General features: G+C 42.7%; 1 protein-coding gene across 1 annotated transcript in view; it reads left to right on the forward strand.

The window, feature by feature from the left end:
* Positions 1-20,459: 20,459 nt before the first annotated feature.
* Positions 20,460-23,745, forward strand: part of BAZ1A (bromodomain adjacent to zinc finger domain 1A) — a 62,396-nt gene continuing 59,110 nt past the window's right edge. The window contains exons 1-2 of the mRNA XM_031049018.2: positions 20,460-20,599; positions 21,302-21,451. Coding sequence (XP_030904878.2) covers positions 21,339-21,451 — 113 coding nt within the window. The 5' untranslated portion in view covers positions 20,460-20,599; positions 21,302-21,338. The remainder of the gene's footprint in view (positions 20,600-21,301; positions 21,452-23,745) is intronic.

A 23,745-nucleotide genomic window follows, 5' to 3' on the forward strand; every position in this document is an offset into this window, starting at 1 on the left:
TTCTCAGCTTCTCCCTGAAATCAATCTTCAGGCTTTGGGCCACCCTTACACTGAAAGCTGAGCAATACTAAGCCACAACAATCTCAAATACCATCACAGCACATCTTAAACTGCCTACACCTTATGGAAAAATCTGACAGATGCTTTACTTAGAAATGCTTTGGTTTAGGTATGTCATTCTATTTTGTTTCCTCAATATGTTTCTATGAAAACAGGGTTATGGTTTAGGATTTAATCTTTTGTGTATTCCTGACTTCAGTCATAACCTCTGTCCACATCAAAATCAGCTGGGATATCGTTTTCACAGCACATACCAGATTTGAAAATGATCTTTTCATCTTTTCTTCTTCTTCATTTTTTTTTCTTCTGTAAAGATCTAAAACCTAAGCACAAAAATAATGAAAAGAGCCTACCTTCATTTCACTGATGTGTTACACTCAAAGTTTTCTCATCCTTTTTGAATTATTCTTAGTGTGAATTGATTTTGCAGTATTGATTCTAGGAATACTGTCTGTAAGCAGTTATGTTTTGTGCAATATATTAAGCAGTAAAAAGGATCTGGGTGCATGTGTTTATAAAGAATAGAATATTTTTTTATACATACAACACATATATACACACACACATAACCATGGAAAATCAATCAAACAAGATGTAGTACTGGTTACAATAACACACTTTTTTCAATTCTGTGTTCTTACTAGAAAAGATTAAAACAACCCCGCAGTTGTCTTCTCCAGTGCAGAACAGCATATACATTGAAAACTTACTGGGAAAAAACACCACGTGAATTTCCATAAGTAGCTGAAAACCTGAATAACAAGACCGATGAAAGATGCATTGTAACGACATACGGAATAATAAAACTAGTGGTTTATACTAAAGTTACATATTTTGTACAGGAAAGTGGATTTCAATTCAATGTCATACTGCTGTCACCTGCCCTCAGTGCCTTATGTTGGTTTTATAGAGGTTGTACTTGAGCAACTGAAAAAAGAATCTCAAAATAAGCAAATCCACTCTTTCCTTGGAAAGTTGCTCATTGTTCCTTGCCTCAAAAGGAAGCAGTGAACATATCTATAATGCAAGTCAAAGACAAGAGTATGATTAATTGTCTACCTGACCTTTCCCAGGGAAAGACAGCAAGGAGGGCTGGAGAGGGCTAGTGCAGGGAAAGAGGGCTGTGAAGCTTCCTGGGGCTCTTTGTAGCCAAGGCAAAAACTGCATTTATGTATCTTTCCAGAATAAGTTCTGAATCATGTATTCACCAGTCTTTTATGAGCTGTCTGCTAATGCTGAAAGGTTCACCTACATGCCAGTTTCGGGATTAGTGTAACTGTAGATCATCAGTTCAGAAAGAGGTAGCCATATGGGTACAAGCTACAGTAATAGAAGCACTGTTGGTCTAGAAAAACTACATCCAGTCTAACAGAGTATGAAGTTATTGTAATGATATTTGTACGTTAAAAACATTGCAAAGATGTGTTTAAATCATCCCTGAGAGCAAAGACAACAGAGAGTGAGCTATATTGCAAGAGCTGGTTGGAATACTTTAGTGTCTTTAGGTACTTGAGAATAATCTGCATTATAACTTAAAAATAAATTGATGAATCAATTTCTTTTAGTTGTGACCAGTCAGTCTTTGATTCCCTTGTCAATGTCTGCCAGTTAAAGCTGAACCTAACGAAATGCATTTATTCAAAATTGTTTCTTAGAAATCTTATCTTCCCATCAGTTGCTTTAGCCCACTTAGTATTGCAGGTCAGGACTCATCCGCCTCACCAGGGTAAAGAGAACAATTTAGATCATTTTACTTGAGGACTTAGTTAGCACTTTTTACCACTACAAAATGCTCTAAGAATTAAAGGATGACAGAAAACTCCTTCAAATCACATTTCAAAAAGCATTTTCCAAAAATTACCATGTTAGTAGACTTTATTGTCACCAGAAAGCCTCTGTTAATCTTACAAAGCATCTGCAATGAATAATCTTCCCCTCCTCCATCCTTATTTGCTGCCAGAAACAGCTTATAAATGCTTAGTTCAAAACGCTGCCAAATTTTGCTTTTAGGCACACTGTTGTAAACAGAGGATATTTCTACTGATTTTGGTAGAATTTCTCCAGATTTATGTGGATGCAAGCAAAAGCCAAATTTTGCCTGGGTCTTTCGTCATCACCTGCCACTTCGTGCCTTGGTCAGCACCAGAACTGCCACCTCTGGTGTCAGGGGAAGGCAAGTGCTTGAGCCGAGTCTGCCCATCATTTGACAAATTATTATAAACAGATTTGAACAAATGTTTCTTTACAAAACAAACTGGTCAGCAGGCTCCAGGCTCTATTCTGATGCATTTTACAGGAAATAATATCAAGTTAGTTATTATGAAACTACCCCCTCCTCACACACACATAATTGCTTCCAGCTTGCTGATTATTACCCTTTCCTTAACTGATAGAGTGAGAAGAGAAATAAAAATATCTCCATACAGTGGGCCAAATCCTCATCTGGTATAAATCAACATAGCTCCATCAAAGTCAATAAAACTATGCTGATTTACACCAGTTGAAGAGCTGATGCACTATAATTTTTTTACTTGCTTTTAAAAATAAAACCTTATGTGATTGTGTAACCAACATTGCAACAGAAACCAGCATTTTCTTTTGTGAAGTCAAACATGTGCCCTCCCTTTGACTTCCAAACATTTTCACTTAGATAGCCTTTCTATAACTTTTTTTCCTCACCTTTCTGGCAGAGTGCTCCTACAACCCTTTTTACTAGGCTGGCCTCACCACAGAGGTACAGACTGGGCTGAATGACTATCAGACACAAAATGACAATTCCATAGAGTAATGAGGCTACAGAACAAAGTGCTACCACCACTCTTTCACACAAGAGAGGAAAAAGGGCTAAGCAAAGAACAAGACAAGAAAATTGCTTCTCTATTGACATTCTCTCTGATCTCCACCACACTTTGCAGTTAGCTAACACATATTAACAATACTAAGCAATTACTAATTCCTACCCAGGAATGACAGTACTGTAAACTGCTATTATAGATTAAGATTCTTAAATAATATTTAATATGATGAGACTTATTACAAGGTTTACTAAAAACAATAGAAACTATGTGCTCTGCCTAGAAAACTGAGATTTCTAAGGTCTTTCTTCAGTCTTCACTAAGGGCTGTCAAACACATGGAGATTTTTTTGGGAATACTCTTTGTCTCTTGTTCTGATCAAGAGCACAGACAGATCTCAGGAAATCTTTTACATCCATTGCAGAGGTTCTAGGCATTTCAGTGTGGTATTTTGTCAAATAATGGTCTGGTCTTTTCCAAAACCCTCACATTTTTGACTGGGTTTTTTTTGATTGATCTGTGTATTCAGAGATTTGTGATATAGCATCCTGAAAATCTGAACAATTTTACAGTTAATGCTGACAAAGTTTTGTACTTGTTCAGCAAAGACTTTTAAGAAAACTTTTATTTATTAATTCTTGGTATTTAGTAGCCCCTAACAACATGCTGGTAGTTTTATGGAAGTTAATGGTGATCTTTGCAGAATCACAGACCTTAATTTCCAATAGCTTTTTGAATACTGTGACAGATTAAGGTGCAATAAAAAGCTGCAATAGCATGCATTTCCAAACGATTTTGTGCAAAATCTGGGCAAGATTAAGCTTACTTTAAAATACATTTTCCATTGCTCTGAATAACATCTTGAAAATCATTCTATGCTGTCTGGAATTCAGTTGCAAAGACTGAATCAGAATCCAGTCACACATTCCGGTCTCTGGTTTAATATGCATATTTTAATTCAAAGGCCAGTCTGAAATGGATTTGGAATTGACAGGAAAACTTTCTATAGTCAGACCTGAAAATTTCCTTATCGTATTTGGTAGGTACCATTACACTGCTTATTTTGATTTGGAAAAGACTGCTTATCTACCTCTGTTATGCTGTGAACCCTTTGGTTTTGGGACCCTGCTTTTACTGTAACCATCATTTTGGAGTGCAGCCTTTATTTTGTAATGGGTCTTTGTCACCTGGTTGAATGAATGACTGAGATGTTGGTGCAGAGAAATCCAGTTCAGATCCTTCCTTACCTGTCTGTTTCCATGGCAAAATATGACTAGAAAACACAACCTAATCTCTGGAGAAAACAGCAGTTCCCCAGGCACCCTTTAAACAAGTACTTATAGGCACACACTCTCCAGATCTGTGCAGAGGAAATTAAAATAAAACACAAATTGGCAAACACATTCCATTCAATCAGGATTGAAAAAGCAGCCCTGTCTGTAAAGAAACTGGTGGTAGATCTTGCCAAGCAGTTCTGTCACATGTAGGTAGGACAGCCTTGCGTAACATGGGCAAGAAGTGTCAAGTTCTGCTGGGGACAAACAAAAGTTATTCAAAAAGTCAGTTCCTGTCCTCGCTGGTACTGACAGTGGCAACAAGTCACTCCAAAATGAAACCACACTAAAAGACAAGGAATCAAAAAGGGGTTTACATAGCTAGAAAGTGCAATCTTTCATAGGGCTGCAGTTCTGGCTCTCTGACCCTCAGGAGGAGGTTTCTGGGGCTGCGGGAGGTTGGCTTTCAAGCTGCCAGTTTAATAACCCAGAGCAGTCAAAAGGCTGCTCTTTACAAAGTTGACCCCATTTCCTACACAACAGCAAGAGCAACAGTTACATGCCAACATCTACACTTGTGAGGCTTGAGCTTTTCCTGCTAAAGTCACAAATTGCTGTTTGAGGAAGTTGTGTCAGCCAGTATAGAGATGGATGATTTGGATTCTCTATCCTCTCACCATTTGGAAGTGGTTCAGAGACTAGAGATCTGGTCTCTGTAGTGCCCCATTTTGAAGAGCTTGGCTTCAGCTCTGATTGCTGAAAGTTCGTCAAAGTAGAGGGCTTCTAATTAAACACTTCAGGTTCAGAGCTTTTTTTCAGTAGAAACAGCACATCTAACCAGTTTGGATCCAACGTTTCTTCCTCCAAGCATAAATCATATATGCAATAGGTGTAGAAGATTTAGGTCATGACTCAGATATGATTTTCTTTTTATCTACAGCAAAACTTTTATTTTATTCCAAAATATGGCAAGAACGATTTAAAAAAACTCTGCTTTGCCTTGAGCACGCTGAAGCTTTGTAGCATCTTTACACTGGATTCTTGGCTTTGGAGACTAGAGAAACCTGAAAGTGTACTGGATATGAAGTCAAAACAGCTTGTTACCCAACTTGCTTTCTTCCACAAAGGACTGAAATATTAAGAACACAGGCAAATAATGCTTGGATACAGCTCCCTTTGTTTGTGTCAAGTTGAATTTTGTTTGTCTGAAGCCAAACTGGGCGGATAATTTTGCATTCTTTATCTCAGTGGTGAATTGTGTGGTTCTGAAATTTGAATAAGATAAGATCACAAACAAGTGAAAACAAGTGTAGGGTGAAAAATCAATATGTTTCAAAGTAATAGTTGAGAAACAAATTATTCCTGTACTAATATGCTGAAAAGGTTTAGGGATTCTGGGAGGGCTGATAGGATTACTAACAGTTAACGCAGTATTATAAGGAATTTGAGATGCCTTCATAGATGCTAATCATGCTGTCACCTAGAAATAAGGTAGTCAAAAGGCTGATAATGGTAAATTGCAACATGAGGGATTTTTTAAGCTTCTCAGTCTTTGCAGAATAATTAGATCTTAACAACTGCAGTTCTTTTTAATCACTCATGCTAAGGTCTGTTTTTCCCATTTACCCTGAAATTTTCTAATGTTTTAGTTGAACTATTCAGAAGAGCTACACTCTTGCTAAGATATTGCTATTTTTCAGTTCAGGACTCAACTTCATTGTCACCGAAGAGTGGCAGGATTCCTGCAAACTTAATCACATTCAGACCTATACTGTGCCTGACATGAGAAAGCCATTAATAACTAGCTTATACCAACCCAAGTCTGTTCTGTCAGTGATGACACATCTTAAAAATAGTTTCCTTTGAATGAAATCTACATTTCTGTACTAAATTATTACTTGCTGGGAGTCACTCTTTTGGTAACCCTTATGCTGTGCTGAAGCAAAACATTTATTGCCCTTGAGAAACACCTGAATAAGCCATGCCTAATACGATACAATTCAAGAACAATTAAAGGCAATAACTGAAAACTTTAGGCTAGCAGCAATATAAAGACTTCCTTTGCCACCAGAATCTGACTTTTCTTCTTACAGCCCTGCTTGACTCACTGCATTTAGGAATGGTGTACGATTCATACACACTTGACTGTCAAAAATAATCCTCAGAATCCCCAGTCTCTGTGTCTGGTACATACATTCACTAGGACAGAACCAAAGATCTCCTGTTTATGTTTCTCTCTATATGCTGAAGTCTCCTGAGTGCTGGCTTTGTCTACAAGAAGGCCATATATATACTATAAACATCTGTGTGTTTATAGCACAGAATTCCCCAAATTCACACCACCTCAGCAGATGATTGACTCTTTTTAAAAGCTACACTTGCAATAGCAGTCTCATCCTCTCTGCAGGTATTTGTTTGGTAAACAGCATTCTTTAGAGAAATGCTGTGTTGACAGGAGAAGGGACAGGTTGCTGAGTTATGTGGCTGTGGGATGGTGATGGTAGGCAGGACTCAGCAGCTACCAATAGAGCTGTAAACCTCTAAGACGGGTGTCAATTCAGTCCTTCAACAAAGCCTGAGTGACTCAAGGAGCATGTCGAGGCACACCACCCAGAGACTTATCTGCTTAGTTTTACATTAATGTATTAGAACAAAAAAAGCAAAGAAAAACCCCACTCAGAAATCAGCAGAACTACATCTTCCCAGTGAGGATCATACTAACAGTGCTTAAGATGGAGTTTGGACTAAACACCTGAACCGAGAACACAAGAGAAGCTCCCAGTTCAGTTTCTTTGGGTTTTATGTGATGAAGTGGTGATTAAGGCAGCTGTATAACTTACTAAAGAAATTTCCTTACATATGACGCTAAATGGCAGAGGAAAGAGGAGAAATAAAAGAAGAATTACCTACTCATTAAGCTATTTAACAACAATTGTGAATAATTTTTGTCTACATGCACCTGAAGTTTCAACTGTATTTTCTTGGAAGTTTTTAAACAACTGTGAAATCACTTGCTACTTGCAATTACAGTGTAATTTTGAGTAATTAATAACCACAGCCATTCTAGAAGACAAGTAAGATGGTAGATGAGCATATGTTAAAAGGGATGTTTATAACTGGATGATTAAGAGCAGCACTTGGAAAGGTTCAGGGCTGGAAGCAAAGGTGAGGCCAGAGACATTAAGTGGGACTGGGGCATACAGGACAGAAATGTGTTGTGAATTGATACCATCACTTACAAGTCAGTAATTCCTAACTCTGTCTTTCTAATGCATTGCCAACTTTAGCTCCACATCTGGGATCCTTATGGAGCAGTGGGACCTTGTTTAGATCCCAGAACTGGTATCCCAGCCCTTCTGAGTTCCCAGTGGTCCATTATGCCCCTCTTGCTCCTGCAACCCAAGCCAGGATGTGCTGTAGCCATGTCCCTGTTTTCTGGGGCAGCAATCCACAGTCTCATACCCTGGGGAAAGAGAATGCCCTCCTGTTGAAAGATTTCCTAGCAGTGGTGGGAGGAGGTAGACTCTTGTGAAAGAGAAGGGGCCAGCATTTGGAAGAGCAGGAATCTCACTCCATGAGCCTCTTGCTCAGGTCATTCAAAGGTTAGTCCTGTTTAATGAGTCCACTTTCTACCCCATGGTAACATGGGGTAAAAATTCTAGGAAACAGCTGAAAAAGGCAATAATAACAGAAATGTTATAAATCTGGTGGGTTTTTTTTAAATTGGGCAGTGAAAATGGTAACACTATTCAGTGTGTGGCATCAATACCTGTGTTGGAGCTTTAAACATAATCCACTGAAGTCTGTCATGTGTTGTTATATTACCAAATTGATGGCTAAAACCCCGCTTAAAAGCTGTATTCAAAACAAAAAGCTAAACACAATGTGGCAATAACAAAATCCAAATGAAATTTATACAGTAATACAGACATGGTCTTTATTTTTTTCTACAAAGCTTAATGTGGGCCTAGCTTGAAATGTACCATAATATGCGTTAGTTGTTATGAATAAGAAAACCACTTATGACAGAATACCCAATGGCATCTGCTATTACAAGTTACTTAAAAGCATTCTTAAATACTATAAATATCCCAAGGAACTGTGACTTCTTTCTCCACTGACAACTTTTTACAACATCAGAGCAAGCTAACTTTTGATGTACGGTATTGCTGTAAAACTGGATATGACAGTCCATCGCTAAGCTGTGTTTTGGATTGATAAGGATGCACTTAAAGTAAACGCTAGCAATTTATTTTTCCTAATTATCTAAATTATTCCAGATCTAGAAATTCTAGGAAACAGCTGAAAAGGGCAGTATGAACAAAAATGTTATAAATCTAGTATTTTTTTAAACTGGACAGTGAAAAGCAGGGTGAAATTCACCTTGTACAGATGACATTTATATACCACTTTCCCTGCAGAGTGTCAGAATAGGGAGTCAGCTGAATCCTTCAGTGCATAATTTTTTCTTATCTTTTCATGAGACAAAGTTCACATGAAGCGATAAGCAGATGGAACAAATTAGGAAAAGGTGAATGCTGAAATGATGAAAAGAGTACTTTCAAACAGGTACATGTCCTCCCTTTTAATTTTTTGGCATTGCTGTAGCTGCCTGACCTTCCAAAATATGGTACTGGTGAAAATCCTTCTTTGAAATAGGGTTTCATGCACCTGCAAAAACAGACGACAGGACACAATAATCACTTGTGCCAGTGAAGCAGCTTTAAATAGGCTGAAATCAGCATCTTTCTCAGGTGTCATTGTTTTGTTCCCTTCTCAGTCAAACCTGGAAAGAGACTAGCCGACATTTGGAGAACCTTAGCTGTCATTTTATTTTGCTAAGCAAGCCCTGCAAGTTTATGTTGTCTCTAGATAAGGTTTTTTATGTGTTACCTACTACACTTTAAATTACTATGAACCTATCTGCACTGTTTAGGCTGCTTACTGTACTGGCAACCAAACTAGTTTAGTTTGAGGGTGTGAAGTCCTCTTCATAACTGGCATCACCTATCTATTGGATGCACATTGAGTGTTCCTCCCACTAAACATCTGATTGTCATAAAAGGGGAAAATAACATTTTCTTCCTGGCTTTAGAAGTTATTCTTGGTATCTTTGAATTAGTGTGTCTATCAGGAGGACAAAGGGGTAGTACCAGCTCTAGCACTTCCTCTATAGTTTTTGTAAATAAATAATATGCAATTCCTTATTTCCAAGCCCTGTGCTGGGCCCTCAGGCCCATTCAGTGCCCTGAAGGGATCTTTATTCTCTTTCTGCTTCCTTTTCACACAGTGTAATACCCAGTCAGCCCCAGGATTTGTAGGTAGTTGTAAAAGGGCAAAGGTTTCAGATGACTCTAGGCAACAGGAAAACAAAACCGAAATTTCTGCCCCCTTGCTCTAGGCAACAACTAGTGTTGGGGTTTTTGTTCTGCTTTGTTTTGGGGTTGGTTTTTTTAGTTGCTCCTGGGGACAGTGCCTTTGCTCTTAATTCACTCACATCTACCTGAGAAAATCACATGTACCTCATGGACTACTTCTTGCTCAGGCCTTAAGATTCAACCTATTGCTTTGGATAGTTGCTACCTCAATGTTTCCAGAGTTATCACCATACAAAGACACGTCTCAGAGCACCCTCCATTTAGCCTGAAAGAAGAGTCAGTAGGGCAGCTAGCTATATAAATCAAGTATATGACTGTCAACAGATTAAAGCCTTTTGATGTTGACTATTACCAGTTTCAACATTGTAAAATGTTGACTCTTTTTTATTACTCCACAAATTCTCATTACTTCCTCACCAGACAGAAGCTTGAAAGGGTGTCTGTATAAAACAAGCTACAGGAACTCAAAAATGGTATCTTGGATGCTTCACTAGAGACCAAAGAAAAGCAAATATACGTGAACCCTATCAGTCGACATTAAAAAAATGATAGTTTCGCAGTGCTGATTCTATCCTATCTCCAAAGATGAAGAATAAAAAAAAAAAAAGAAAGAAAAAAAGGGAAAAAGAATTAAAAAAAAAAGAAAAAGGAAGGTGCAGTGAACATTTTGTTGGGGCAGAGATGCACTACACAGCAGGTACATGCTGCCCAAGCCATTTGTTTCTTTGCCTGTGTCCTGGTGGGTCCTATGCCCTGCAGAGCTGTTCCTGGAGAAGTGAAAATACTCATGTCTGGGGCAGTTAAGCTGGCTCCAGACCTGTTGGAGCAGAGCCAAGGACCTGGCCCAACTGATAGATTCTGTTTTCAAGTTGCATAAGCACATGTAACCTGCAAGACTTGATTACTTTTTTTTAGTACAATGGTTAAGTTCAGATAGGATTATTTAAACAGCAGCTAGAATGGGACCCATGTAAGCATTTTCCACTTTACCTTAATCGCCCTCCCAGGTGCTCATCCTTGCTTGTAGGCCCTTGGGTTCTGATCTTACAGCTGTTCAAGTGTTTTGACATACTGAACACCACTGAATCTTTAAGGATCCTGCCCACAGGGGATTTGTATGTGTGTGTATTCACTTACTCCTTTAGAAAGATTTCAGATCATATTAATCCATATTAATTTTATTATGAAAAAATAATCAGGTTCCATAATGAACTAAAAAGCAATTTTAGTATGATTGAACTTAATGGGGGTAACATCCTCTCTTTACAGATACTTTTTCACCTTACTTTCAGGCTGCCTTTAATTTCTTTAGAAGTTCAAGCACACTAATGACCTTTTCCTCTCACAGACATTTTGCAAAGGCTGCGGAACATACTCGCATGAGAGAATATACTTATGTCTTGAAATACATAGCTATTGACTGTCAAAGGGGTTAATAAATTACATTTAAGTGTAAACAAAAGAGCATGTAAGTCAGCTGATCGGACTGGATTTTTAGCTTTACTACTAATATAGGAGGAAAGCATGCTATGTCACATATTTCAGATACTTCAACACAAATCTCCCTTTGGTGGGACAAGTATATACTTACACCAGTCATCTGATACAGAGTTAAGCAGAGTTCCTACGCAGGCAAACTCCAGACAAAAGGAACTTAATTCCAAGTAATGCTAAAGCTAGTCTATGCACAAAGCTTGCACTGGCTCAACCTTCATCACTTTTTACGCCCACTTGACCACATACCTTTAAACCCCTGTGTTAATGTGCTAAAATAATGTTCACACCTTGTTTCTCAGTGTGTCCACCTGACTGTTCAGAGCACAGCAGCTAAACCAATTCCAAAATAACTCTAGTTAAACTAGTCCATGGTCTGGACTATATGCAAAGCTCATGATACATCTAAGAGCAGGATTTAAGAGTAGACTGTGTTAAAACAAGAGGAGTCAGGAAAGTTCCCTGCTGCATTTCCTCACACTGTGAATCTGTTAACAATTTACAAGTGCTTTTATCCTTCCCTAAATCCTTGTGAACTGAGAGTTTACAGAAAGAAGGGACAGACCTAATTTTACAAAAAGAATGGTCAGATGCACAAGGTCTATATACCCTGGAAATGAAAGACTAGTTACATAGATTAATTCTGGTTTAACTGAAGAAACAAAGTCCAAATTATTCCCAGCAGCACTTTGCTATTCGACCCCCACTGGAACTGATTACATTTTATGACCTTCAGCAGAAGGACCTCTTAATTTCTGAGAGGTTTTATACCTGTACCATGCATCACTGCTGAGCACTGGGCATGATCTGGTGTAAGAGAAGCAGTGCAGCTTGTGGACCACTGAGTGCTGCTTCTTCACTATTGACCCAAGGGGTGGCCAAACCCTGTGCTCACAACCCACATCCTTCAAAGCTTTCCTGTGGCCTGGAGCCAAAAGGTGCTTCCTACCGAATGTTGGCAAAGGCCTGAAAGGTGGGGAGGGCAATGGGCCTCCATGGTGACCTGCTTCATGGCAGGCTGCTGGTGCACCACTATTGTGCTGGGGCTGGTGCCAGCCCTGGAGGTTGCCCAGGCTGCCAGCCTGCCATTTGGAGGCACGTGCTGGATGTGCAGAGGGGGTTGAGGTGATGGACTGCACAGCTTTTCTACAGCAGCCACAAACCCCAGCCTCCATCCTTGGACAGCAACTTTCAGCCTCCCGCACACCCCTGGGAAGATGGGGCAGACAAATGTCGAGGGCTTTCCTGAAAACACCTCCTTCCACCAATGCTCACCTCGGTTAAGCTTTAACCAGCCTCCTTATCTACAGGCGAGAGCACAGACACTCCACCCACCATGAGGCTGCCCCTGATGAGCAGCTTGTGGGGGGCTTTGTCGTTAAGGGTGCCACTGCCCCTGCAGAGACCCCACAGCATGGGTGCCCACCGCCCAGGCCCCCACCTGCTCCTGTCACTGCCAGGGGCCATGCCGGCCAGGCCACCTGCCTCTGCTGTGCACTCTGGCTCTGGCCCCAGGCCCTGATTGCAGTGCCCATGGCTCTGTTGCTGGCAAGGCTGGAGCCCAGGGTGCAAAAAGCCTCAGGCGGTGGCCCACTCACCATTCTGGCCTTCTCCCTGTGAGGACTTGAGGCCCCTTGGTGGGTGGATGGATGTCCCTGTCCCACCAAACAGCTCATGGTTTAGGCAGGCGTGAAGTGGTGAGGAAGGACATGAAAACAGACAGGCAGCTGGCTCTTCCTTAGGGAAGCCATGAGCTGAGCGTGGAAGCTCCCACCATCACAAAGGCACTGCGGTGTGCCTGGTTGTTAAAACATGGCTGGTGTAGGAGTGGCTCCAGCCTCCTCCACAAAACGCAGAATTTCCAGAAGTGTTTTTCTCCCAGATCCCACAGTTAGTGCCAGACACTGTCTAAATTCCACTGACAGGCCAGCCAGTGGAGCTGGTGCACACTCGGGTGGCAGTGTTGGCCTAACACTAAGAACCAAATTGACAGCAGCAAATAAAACCTCTCTGGCAGCGTTTACTCATCCGTGCATTCGGACTGAGCTTTGACAGCCGGAAGAGCACAGCTTCTGTTTGCTTCTGTAAAGTCGTTTGGAAAGTCACAACTTTTTGTTACCAGGTTCTGTGTGAACGTTAAGAATTTGTATGTGTTGGTATGTGTCAGAGATGGGCTGTAGTCACAGGCTGCTGTGGAGCTCATCAAGATCCAGCCACCAGCACAGACCCGAGCAGTGTTTCCTGGCATACCTTTCCCTTTCCTCCTCCTGATTTTTAACACAAATTGTCCTCCTGCCAGGAGATTCGTTCAGACTGTGTGAATGAAGTATTATGAAGTATGACTTGGGGGGAAGGGGGGAGGTTAGAAGTGTTTTATTTCAACTTATGTCAGCTGTTAAACATTTTTATCCAAGCATGTGTGCATGCAATATGCACAAGAATTAGATAATGCTGAGGTTGTAACTCTTTTTGCTGCTAAACTTCCAGTTGCACAACCAGCAAGAAATGGAGAATTGAGGTCACACGTATGCCTTGAATGGTTAAAAACCCTGTCTACAAAGAAGGAAATTCTCTCACTGACCTTTAGTTTTGTCAGAGGCACAACACACCCACTCACAGACATAAGAAAGCAAAATCAAGGTAGCTCAGGGCAGTGATGGGAAGGCCACAATTTGACCTTTTAAACCTTTCTCCTTGGTACTGACTTTAGTGGGGTACTTACTGAGATAAGGTATAAAAGAACACTTTTATACTTGCACACTTTCTCCTTTTTCTCATTATTAGCTGCATTTCTGTCACTGGACCTCATATGAGTCAGTGGTACTGAGTGTAACTTAAAGTTTTCTTTAAAGAAGGGGTCTGACCTGTTGCTTCCTTTAAGGACTTTGTAGAGCTGTAGGTGACCTTTTGTTTTGCCTTAAAGGAGGCCTGCAATTAAGAGTAACTTTCTGATTTCTGGGACAACGGGATGGTCAGTATGCTATTTTAAGTGTTACATCTCTGTAAACTTGGATTTACATACTTTTTTAATGACATTCTGTAATTATGATAACTAGGGTGCAAACAAATACAAAAAGTATTTTAGACCGAGATGTTTATACCAATTAAACTTTAAATATGGGCACATTGAGAGGTGCACAATGGTAAACTGTATCACTTGAAAGTGTGCCTATAGAACAATAAACTATGTGGATATTAAACATTTTTACAACATTGTGTCCATGCTGTGGGGTTGTACTGAGTAAGGTCTCAGGTACTATAACTTCCATGTTTGAAAGTGGTTTTAGGATTGTAAAGTCTTGCTCTTGCTTTTTGTTTAGAAACTTCTTGGATGGCTGGAATATGCAACTGAAATAATTTTCAGTTCTTAATTCACAAGTTACTGAATCTTTAACAATTTAATTCTGTAAATTGTTGCAGTAAATTGGTACCAGTAACAAAAACATTTTATTCCTTGCTATGAATGCTTAGCAACTTAATGGTAACAATCCTACTGTCACTGGCTGTCGTAAATCTTCTAAAGCCAGCAAGAGACCAAAGCACACACTGGATTTACCACCTTTTATGTCATTTTTCCTTTAGTTTTGCTCTACATAAATGCTTTATATAAACCAAACACACTTATGAGTCCCTGACTTTTAAGAAATGTAGAAATTCCATCAATACCTCTCTTGGGTGTGAGGACTCAACATGGGCATCATGGGACACAGATGTCTACCTAATGCGTGCTTGTCCCTGGACCTTGGGAAGAAGGGGAATGATTATGTAGGCTGTGCCTCAGGAGTTCTCCTTTTGGGGTATCTCCCTTGTGTATAGCTTTCCCCTGAAGAATATGTTCTGTGGCTGTGATGTAGTATGGTGGGCTTCCCTCTAGCTTTAGGACTCAGCACACCAGGCTTTGATCACTCTGCCAGCACCTTGTTAATACAGTTATGGAAAAGCAGTGTCTTACAAAGGCATGAAACTCCAGTTTATTTTGTACCCAGGGCAAGCTACTGCTTCACTCCAGCCCTCGTCTACGTGGGCTGAAGTGGTGGCCAGGGTCTAGGCATGTGCAGGAGCATCATAGTGAGGCTGTTCCACCTGCACATGCCACAACTCACCGATGTGTCATTAAGTGGGGTCAACTCTGCTCCTATTTGAGATCTACCATCAGAATAGTGCCTAAATGGTTAATCTCTTTGCTTCATCCTTCCTAAAGCCCTCTATGAGAGATAAGTAGCAGAAGAGAAGAAAATAAGGTGGGGGCCAAAGGAGTCTCATATTAAATGGGTAAGTCAGAATACTAGTCACAGTCGTGAGTCATCACATTTGTCCAGTGAATGACTCTATGAAAATCCAGCATGGTCTGTCTGTGAGTAGAATTATGTTTCAGATTGGCTCATAGCTGTAATCTTTGACTAAATAACCCTGTGATCAGCTACTGTGCCAACTTCTCTTATGTACTCCTCAACAGAAATTGCACTTCATGGGATCTCTTTCAATAAGCAAGCAGGTTTGTCTAATCTCAGTATTACTGAAAAAAAAAAAGTTGGAACTATATGGTCGTAGAACAAATTCATAAAGTAACAACCTTGAAATTACTGGTTCTACTCATCAACTGGACAGAGAGGTGTTCAAGTATTTCGAATAAGATGAATACAAACTTGGTAAATGGTAGGAGGTTAGTATTATGCAGTTCAAGAATCGTCAGTCTTAAATTTGACTGCATAGAGACTGCATGAATTTGACTGTTACCAATTCAGATCCACGTTTCAAGCAGGATATTTAAATCTATTGTAAAAGCCATATACACTTCAGTAGTGACAATGTGCAAATGTAGCAAAAGGTAGCAAATTCACCCATCATCCATTGAAAATCATTCATCAGTCATCATCTATTCTAAATATTGGTTAGCAATAAGAAATTCAGTATATTTTAGTGTCAGAAAATTACAGTAGTGTCAATAGTCTGTATACTGTGCACTACAACTGTAAGAAAGAAAACACAGTACCAATCCTCTCAGAATGTAAGCTGGTTTCAGAGACAGTATTAAGAAATGAATACTGGTTTCACAACATGATTTTATCATTTTGTAATCAGGCTACAGGCCAATCATACATGATCGTCACTGCAAAGTAGATGAGGTCGGAGTTCCTCCCCACTAGTATAAGGTTATCAGTCTAAATACCTTTAATAGCCTTTTCAGAGAGGGAAAAAATAGGGTACAATTGAAGTAAACTTCAGAGGAACACCTCTATTTCTGGTGTTCCACAGAAATTAAACATGCAATATCCTGATAAAAGCAATGAGAACTGTATGTCTAAATCCTTTTAAACTGTGAAAAAAATTACAAAGATGGAATGCCTTTAGGTAGAATAACTCTGATGATATAAGAAACATCTCAGTCCTCCCTCCTCAAGGGCTTTGTTGAGAGATAGGCCCTGCTGTATCTGCTGTTGTTTAACTTCAGCAATAAGGGAAGCAGACTCTGGCCATGACTTACTGCCCTCTAGGATAGCAACAGACCCCAAGGTTATGCGCATTTGCAACTTTGGATTACTTGGGTTAAGACTATTACGGAATTACCAAAAAAATGTGACTGTACCAAAAATTTACTGACAACAGGGATTGATCTTCACCTTTGTTTGTGACTCCTGTGAAAGCAACAAGCTTGAATGTGTCTATCAACTGTAGAAAACAACATCCTAAACTTCTGCTCTAGAACTGCTTTCAAAGCATATTGAAACACAACTGAGCTAGAATGAAAGATGAAGATATTTGTGAAAAATCATCTGTGTATCTCTTTGTTTTTTTCTGACTGAAATATGTTATTTATAAGTGAGTGTGTTAGTAAAAATCAAGCATAGTGCTTTACAGCCAGTGAAAGACAACAGACCAAATGTTACTGCTACCTATAGCTGGGGTGGATTGATAAAACAGCATGTTGTCTTTGCTCACATAATTTTAAGTCTAAATAAAGATATATGATCAAAAGAGTATATTTGCTCAGAAAAGTGGCAAAGAAAGGGCAAATGTTGAAAGAAAAGCTGTACTGGTAAATTATAAAGTGCATAATCAGATAAATAATAAGTTTTTGTCGGGTGCCGCAGGATCTATAGCTTGTTTGCACTATGGAAATGAAGGACTTTCAAAACAGCATTTGGAAAGAAAAGGAATTATACTATTTCTCAAAAATCTACTCCGTGCATTAAAATGAGTCAACGCTCACATATGTTACACTTTTCCCTTTTTACATGCTCCAGTCAACTGAGAAAAAGGTAGAGATTACTGATGTAACTTGACTGAACAACTAGCAATCTTTCATTTACACAAAGAGGTGCATTTTTTCACATTTATCTTTTCAACCATGCTCTTGATAATAATTAGAGTTGAGAAGCTATCATGCTGTTCAAAGTCCAAAGAAGTTCTTTATGAAGAAATCCAGTGAAGTTTTCTCTGACATCAACCAAACCCTGAGAGAACAAAGTGGCAACTTTGTGAGTAAAATAAAAAGAACAAAAAAGCAAGCAAGCAGCTAAACATACTGTGCAGAAAAAAACCTCTCCCAATTGTACGATAATACAGGTAAAACTGATTAAAATTTTGCTTTTGCATGGTTCCAGATATATGATTTGGCTTAACATTAGTTATTTCAATGTAAACTTAGGTGTGAATTTAAAGTGGCAATGGTCTAGTAAAATGATTCCATGTGCTCTACTTGTTCCAGAATAACAATGGTATACATGTGGTATAGATACATTTGGTAATGGATATAGCTGAATAGATATTTGGGAATATCTGAATAGATACGCAGATTATCTTTGCATAAAGCAGTTGCTGGTGATTTCAAGACAGGAAGAAACAGGATAAGACAAGGAATGATATCTGTGATAAAGCAAGGAGCAAGTGAAAAGAAATAAGGAATTTGTAAATTGTGGGGAGAGCTGAAGGAGCAGCTGGGGGGCTGCCCCAAGCCTGGGCTGACTCTGTCCTGGGGAAATCATTCTACCCTTGTAAAGCAAAGAGACCAAGTGTTTTATAAGGTTTTATGTTCCCAGTATAACTATTTTAAAGTTCCATGAACTGCCACGAATGAGAGCCAGTCTCCCTTAGTATGGCTGTTGGGTGTAAGTCATCTTTTAAAAATAAAACAGCTTCTTTTTTGCTGCTTTTTGGCAAAATACACGTCAACAACCCCAGTTATTGTCATCAGTCCCATTCTTGTACCTTGAATCAAAGCTACACTTTCAGTGATGTGTTAAAAAAAATCCACACAAATTATTGCAAAAATTAAACACAGTGTAAAAACACAATAAATATTTCCATGGAAGGCAAGCAACTTTTTTCCTGATTTCTCAGAATTAAAACCCAGTGAATCCTCAACAGACTTAACAGACATTAGCTGCTGTCATAAACATTGTTCTAGTTCCTGCTGACCTTAGTGGGAGCAGAATCAGAGCTTAGATTTATGGATTTCAAAGAACAGAGCTGGATTTGGAGGTGAAAACTGAATGAACTACTCCTGTGTATCCTATGAACATGAAAACAGAGTGCAGCCTTATTACTCAGTGAGGATCTGTTCTCTGGAAAATCGCCGAGGGAATAATGAGGGAGGAAGAACAAGAGGAGGAGGAAAAAGTGAGAAGAAAAGAGGAAGAGGGCAAGAGAGAGCAAGAAGGAAGGGGGATTTTGCTTTTGATGTCACAGTTCTATCAACTCATGCATTTTTCATGGGTACCAACTAGTGCTAAAATAAGGCTGTGCTGACAACGTGAGCACAGAAACAATCAGCTAAGTTCCCAAACACCACAATACTGGCTTAAAAATAATGAGATTTTAAATAATGAGAAATTCAAAGCTCAAAGCTTTTATTTCTCTTCTAGTTTGTGAATCGTTCAGGTTCAGATATTCAAGCTCTTCTCTTAAACTTGATATTTAGAAATACAATTATTTTTAAGGAGACCTGAGGTTCCAATTTAATCACATCTGCTGAAGAGCTAGAGCTTGAAACAAAGCTCAGTGTTGTGAAACCTCACTGTAATCATATGAGCTAGCAACACTCAGTGTCATAACCACGGTGTGCTGTACAGTTTTGACGCAAAGCTAACTAAAAATTACCAGATGTTAGGTAGAAGAGCATTAACTCAAGTTGTGTTTGTGCCCTTTGCTAGAAAATAATTAAAAACTGAAAGTGAAGCCAGCTGGCAAATGTAAATAAATTGGTGGGACTCAGGGGTTAACCTGTTTTGTAGCTCAAGCTTTGTATTTTGTGAACTAGAAAGAGCCAGAATTAACATTTCTCAGTGCTTTTGATTAAACCTGAGCACTTTTTAAACCAAGTAATTAATGAATTGGATGTAAACATTCTTTCAGGTTTTAGTCACGCATGCTACAGCAGCACCGATCGTTGCCTTTACTTGCAGAGGTAAAGAAAACAATCTATGTACAGGTGCAGGAAACAGCATGACACCTTTATTTGCAGGAGCAGCACTTGAAGTTGTATGCTTAAATTATTTACAGATCAGCTTTCAGATATTCACGTAAGAGTTCTGTGGAGTTTGTACAATTATTTCATAGATATTTTTCCACGTAAGCACTGGATCCTACAATAGTGAACTATAATGGATGTGAACTTTCTGTGTTTTTGTGTCTTCGAGCCGACTAGCACTTTTGAGAACACAAATTAACACCCCAATTTTAATTTTTAATTACCGATGGCACTGTACATGCACTGGTGTAAAAAAAAAAAAAGGATAAAAGAAAAAAGAGGAGTGAAAAATGATAACCATGTAGTGATATTTTTGGTGAACAGGAAAAAACATGTTAAAGGGCCCACGTACAACGTTTACGCTCATTTTAATTGTATATAACCTCACTTTCAGCAAAATCTATCCGTGTCCCCCTGTTCGTTCTGACAGCACTACGCTCCTGGCTTTTGGGCTGTAACAGAGAAATGTCTCCGGAACTGCACTGTCAAACGCCGAAAGCACTGTGGACGAGCCCGAGCGGACAGCCAGCCAGCTCGATCGGGGACGCGCCTGGCCCTGCTGGGAAGGGCAACTACTGGGGACAGCGAGTAGGTCGCCCGGGACTGGTGGTCGCCAGCTGTTCGGCTGCTCCTCGGAGCCCGGTTGGGAAGCGCTGGTCATGCCGGTGGCAGGAGCCGCGGCCGGGCGAGCAGCGCCGCAGGCTGGGCCGCCCCGCATTGCCTTGCCGCGCCATACCGTGCCGTACCGTGCCGCCCGCAGCCCGGCCGGCAGCGCCGTGCGGGAAGAGCCGCCTTCCCCAGGGCGGTCAGCCGGCCCAGGCCCACCCCCCGCGCCGGAGATCTCCGGCTGATAATTCAAAAATGGAGGATGCGCCCTCTCAGCCATTAATTAATAATGTAGCTCGCTGTCTTCCTGTGTGACACACGCTGGAAGGCACCGAGCGGCCAATAAAGATGTAGGGGAGAGCAGGGGAAGGCTCCTCCCCGCAGCTCTTCCTGATTGAGGGCTTGAAGAAGTAGATCAAAAACTTCCCAGGAGCCGGGGGGGCAGAGGAAAGGGCAGAAACGCGGCGAGGGCACGGCGCTCCGCACCGGCCGAGCAGCGAGGGCAGCCTGCGGCCGCGCCAGGTGGGCCCAGGAGCAGGGCATGGGGGGATGGCTCTGCGGCGGGCCGGACGGCAGCAGTCCCCCGTGCCACAGCCGCTCTGTCTTGCGGCGGCAGAGCTCAGCGGCGGCCGGGCCGGGCCGGGCCGGGGCGCGGCTTGGGGCAGGAAGGGCGAGGACCCCCATCGGGCAGCGGCCCGGCAGGAAAGGGAGGAAGGAAGGAGGGCGATAAGTGGTCGGCGCTGCCCCTCCTGAGTGTTTGCTTTGCGGGGAAGAGGCGTAGGCGGTGGGGGAGTAGAAGTTGGTGTCCGGCCCGGCGTGTGTGGGTCAGAGGCGGGGGAAGGGGGCGGCCCGGGGGCAGGGGAGCCAGAGGAGACAAAGCGCGGCGGCGGTCGGGGTATCCCCGAGCCGAGCACATTGCGCGGCTGGGGCGGGGGCGCCGCCTCCGCCCGCTGCTCGGCGTCATGGCCCCATTGTGAGGCAGAGGGAGGCGGAGGCGGGAGGAAGGATCCGCCGTTCGCTCCGCGCTCAGTCCCAGGCAGGCAGCGGCGCGTCAGGCACACAAAAGACCGCCGCACCGCCGCCGCTTTCTCCCGCTTCTTCGGCCCCCCCGGGGGGAGGGACACGCCAAGCCCGCTCCCTCCTCCCCGGGCCGGGGGCCGTAGCTGCCGCATTCGCTCACTTTCCCCACATTGTATGTTTTTCTTTTTTCCTTCCCCCTCGAAGCGGGTCCTGGGGCAGGAAGAGAGCGCGGAGTGGGGCGATGCCGCTGCTGCACCGAAAGCCCTTCGTGAGGCAGAAGCCCCCCGCCGACCTTCGTCCGGACGAGCGCGTTTTCTACTGCAGGGTCACTAATGAGATCTTCAGGGACTACGAGTAAGAGACAACCCCTCTGTGTCCGTCTTGCCACCCCCCCCCCCTCCTCCGGCGGCGGCGGCTGCGGGAGCGGTTGAACGCCGAACGGCTGACACCTGGGTGGGCAGGGAGGGGATTCCCCGGCAGCGCCGCGGGGAGCCCGGCCGGGGGGAAGCGCGGGGCGTGAGGGGGAACGCGGCTGACGGCGAGCCCGCTGCCTGCCGAGGAGCAGGGGAGAGGGCGGATCTCTCGCCCGGGGCAGGGGGAATCCCTGCCCCTCCTCGGCGGGGTATCCCACGGCCCCCTCCCCTCACGGGAAAGGAGGGGGGCCGGCTCCTTCCCCTCCCCTAAGCCCCGCTCCGTTCGCGGTGTTGCCCCTGCCCCCTCCGGGGAAGTGAAAGTTGCGCTTGTGGGAGGTGGCGGGCGGTAAGGAGCGTCTGCGGGGCCCGGGCTCTCCCCCTCCCCGCCTCTCCAACGGCAGCCGCGTGTCGGCGGCGGACGGCGCTAGGCCGCCCCGCGGAAGCGGCTGCGCCGGGCCCGCGTTCACCCGGGGCAGCAGGGCAGCCCCGGCGATATGTGCCGACCGCCCTATTGTGGTGGTGGCGGTCGGGCGGGGGGCACCGCCGCAGCCTGAGGATCCCGCTGGGCTCGGCCGGGCTCGGCTTCCCGGCCGGCTCCCGCTGCGGTTGACCTCTTGTTACCGGCCGTCGGCCGGGCCGGGGAGCCGGAGTCGCCGCAGCGCCCAGGGCCGCGCTCGCTCCGCCTTCACGGGGAGCTGCCGCCTCACCCGGTCGGAAATGGCTGGCGGGCCCCACGGCTCGGCCGGGTAGGAGAGCGAGGGGTCAGTGCACCTGTCCGGCGGGTACGTGTCCCGCAGCGCAAGCCCTCCCTTCCCACCGCCAGAGCTTAAACACGGCCTGAAGCCGAGCGGGAACACCTCTCCCCTCAGGACCTCTCCTCTTAGAGAGGTTTGTCACTCTCATTCCGGCCCTTCTTACCCTTTTCCCCTTTCTCTGTGTCTAAAAAGACTAGTAGGAATTACGCAATTGTCGTTAACGGCATTAACGATATCCGATCGTATTGCACGGGGAGTCCCGAACTTGCTGCGCTGACTTTATCGCTTGTAAGAAGAGCGAACAGAAAGTATTTAGCGAGACATTTTTTCAAACACTGGTAAATGTGTTTTCACCATCCTCCCCCCCAGTCTGATCCAGCTGCATCCCCGCCCTCAGAAAGGCCCCCACATCCAAACTCCTTTTTTTTTTAAAGACGTGCAGGCTAATGAGATTAAATCTGAAATACTTTTCATTTGCAGCACATGAAATTAGAGCACACCTAAATCTTTTTCGTGTTTAGGCTTGTTTTTCTTACTCAAGTACACTTCACCTAATAAAATTTTTAAAGAAGCTGGATTAGGTAACTTTGAACAGTAATGCTTTACTGTTTCCTGGACAGTATACTGTGGGGGGCAAAGGGGGCGTAGAATGTGATGTTGGAAGCTTTGTAAGGTGTATTTTCATTATAAGGTGTGTAAGAACCTAAGGAGCAAGAGCTGACAGCCTCCTGTCCTTGAAGGAATTGACTCCCCCTCCCCCAACTTCCAATATTTGGAAAGCTGCTTTTCTGGTTACAATTATTATTATCACATAGTTAGATGAGTCTCACGTATTTGTCAACACTGTGCTGAAATATGCTTCAGGTATGTGTAGCTTTGTTAAAATTTCAGCATGAAAAGTACCCTTTTAAAACATCTTTCTGCTCTCAGAGGATTTGGTGAATATTTTAAGTCCTCTGACAGCCTTATTTATACTGCAAAGATGCTGTCAGATGCAGTAGTATGAAAGACTGAATTCCATAGTTAACCAAAGTTCACAAATTAAGGAATAAATTTAGACTTGTGTTCACACAGGCAATACCTAGAAATGTCAGCGGGTGGTTAGCTCAGGGGTCAGAGCTTACAATATGGTATTTGGGAAAACTGCAGAAAATTCTGCTATGCCTGGGTTTTCTGGATGTGTGGGGTGGGGTTGGTTTGTTCGTTGGTTTGTGGTATGTTTTTTTTATTTTTTTTTTTCCTTTAATTCTTTTCTGTCTTTTTTTTTTGAGATTAGGTAAAATTGGTGCTTTGGATTTGAAAGTTTAGCATTTTTTATTTAGCAAGGTGTCCTGGAACAGATGAGTAAGTTTAGATTGATGTTAGTTGCTCGTGGCATAATCTACTGGAATAAATAGGGTCATCTGTCAGCAAGTTTTTCTCTGCTGCTTGCAAAGCGATGCTTCAAACAGCTAATGTCTTCTGGAAACAGCATTTCCTA

Source organism: Melopsittacus undulatus, chromosome 4 (genome assembly GCF_012275295.1).
Source record: "Melopsittacus undulatus isolate bMelUnd1 chromosome 4, bMelUnd1.mat.Z, whole genome shotgun sequence".
Classification (NCBI taxonomy): Eukaryota; Metazoa; Chordata; class Aves; order Psittaciformes; family Psittaculidae; genus Melopsittacus; species Melopsittacus undulatus.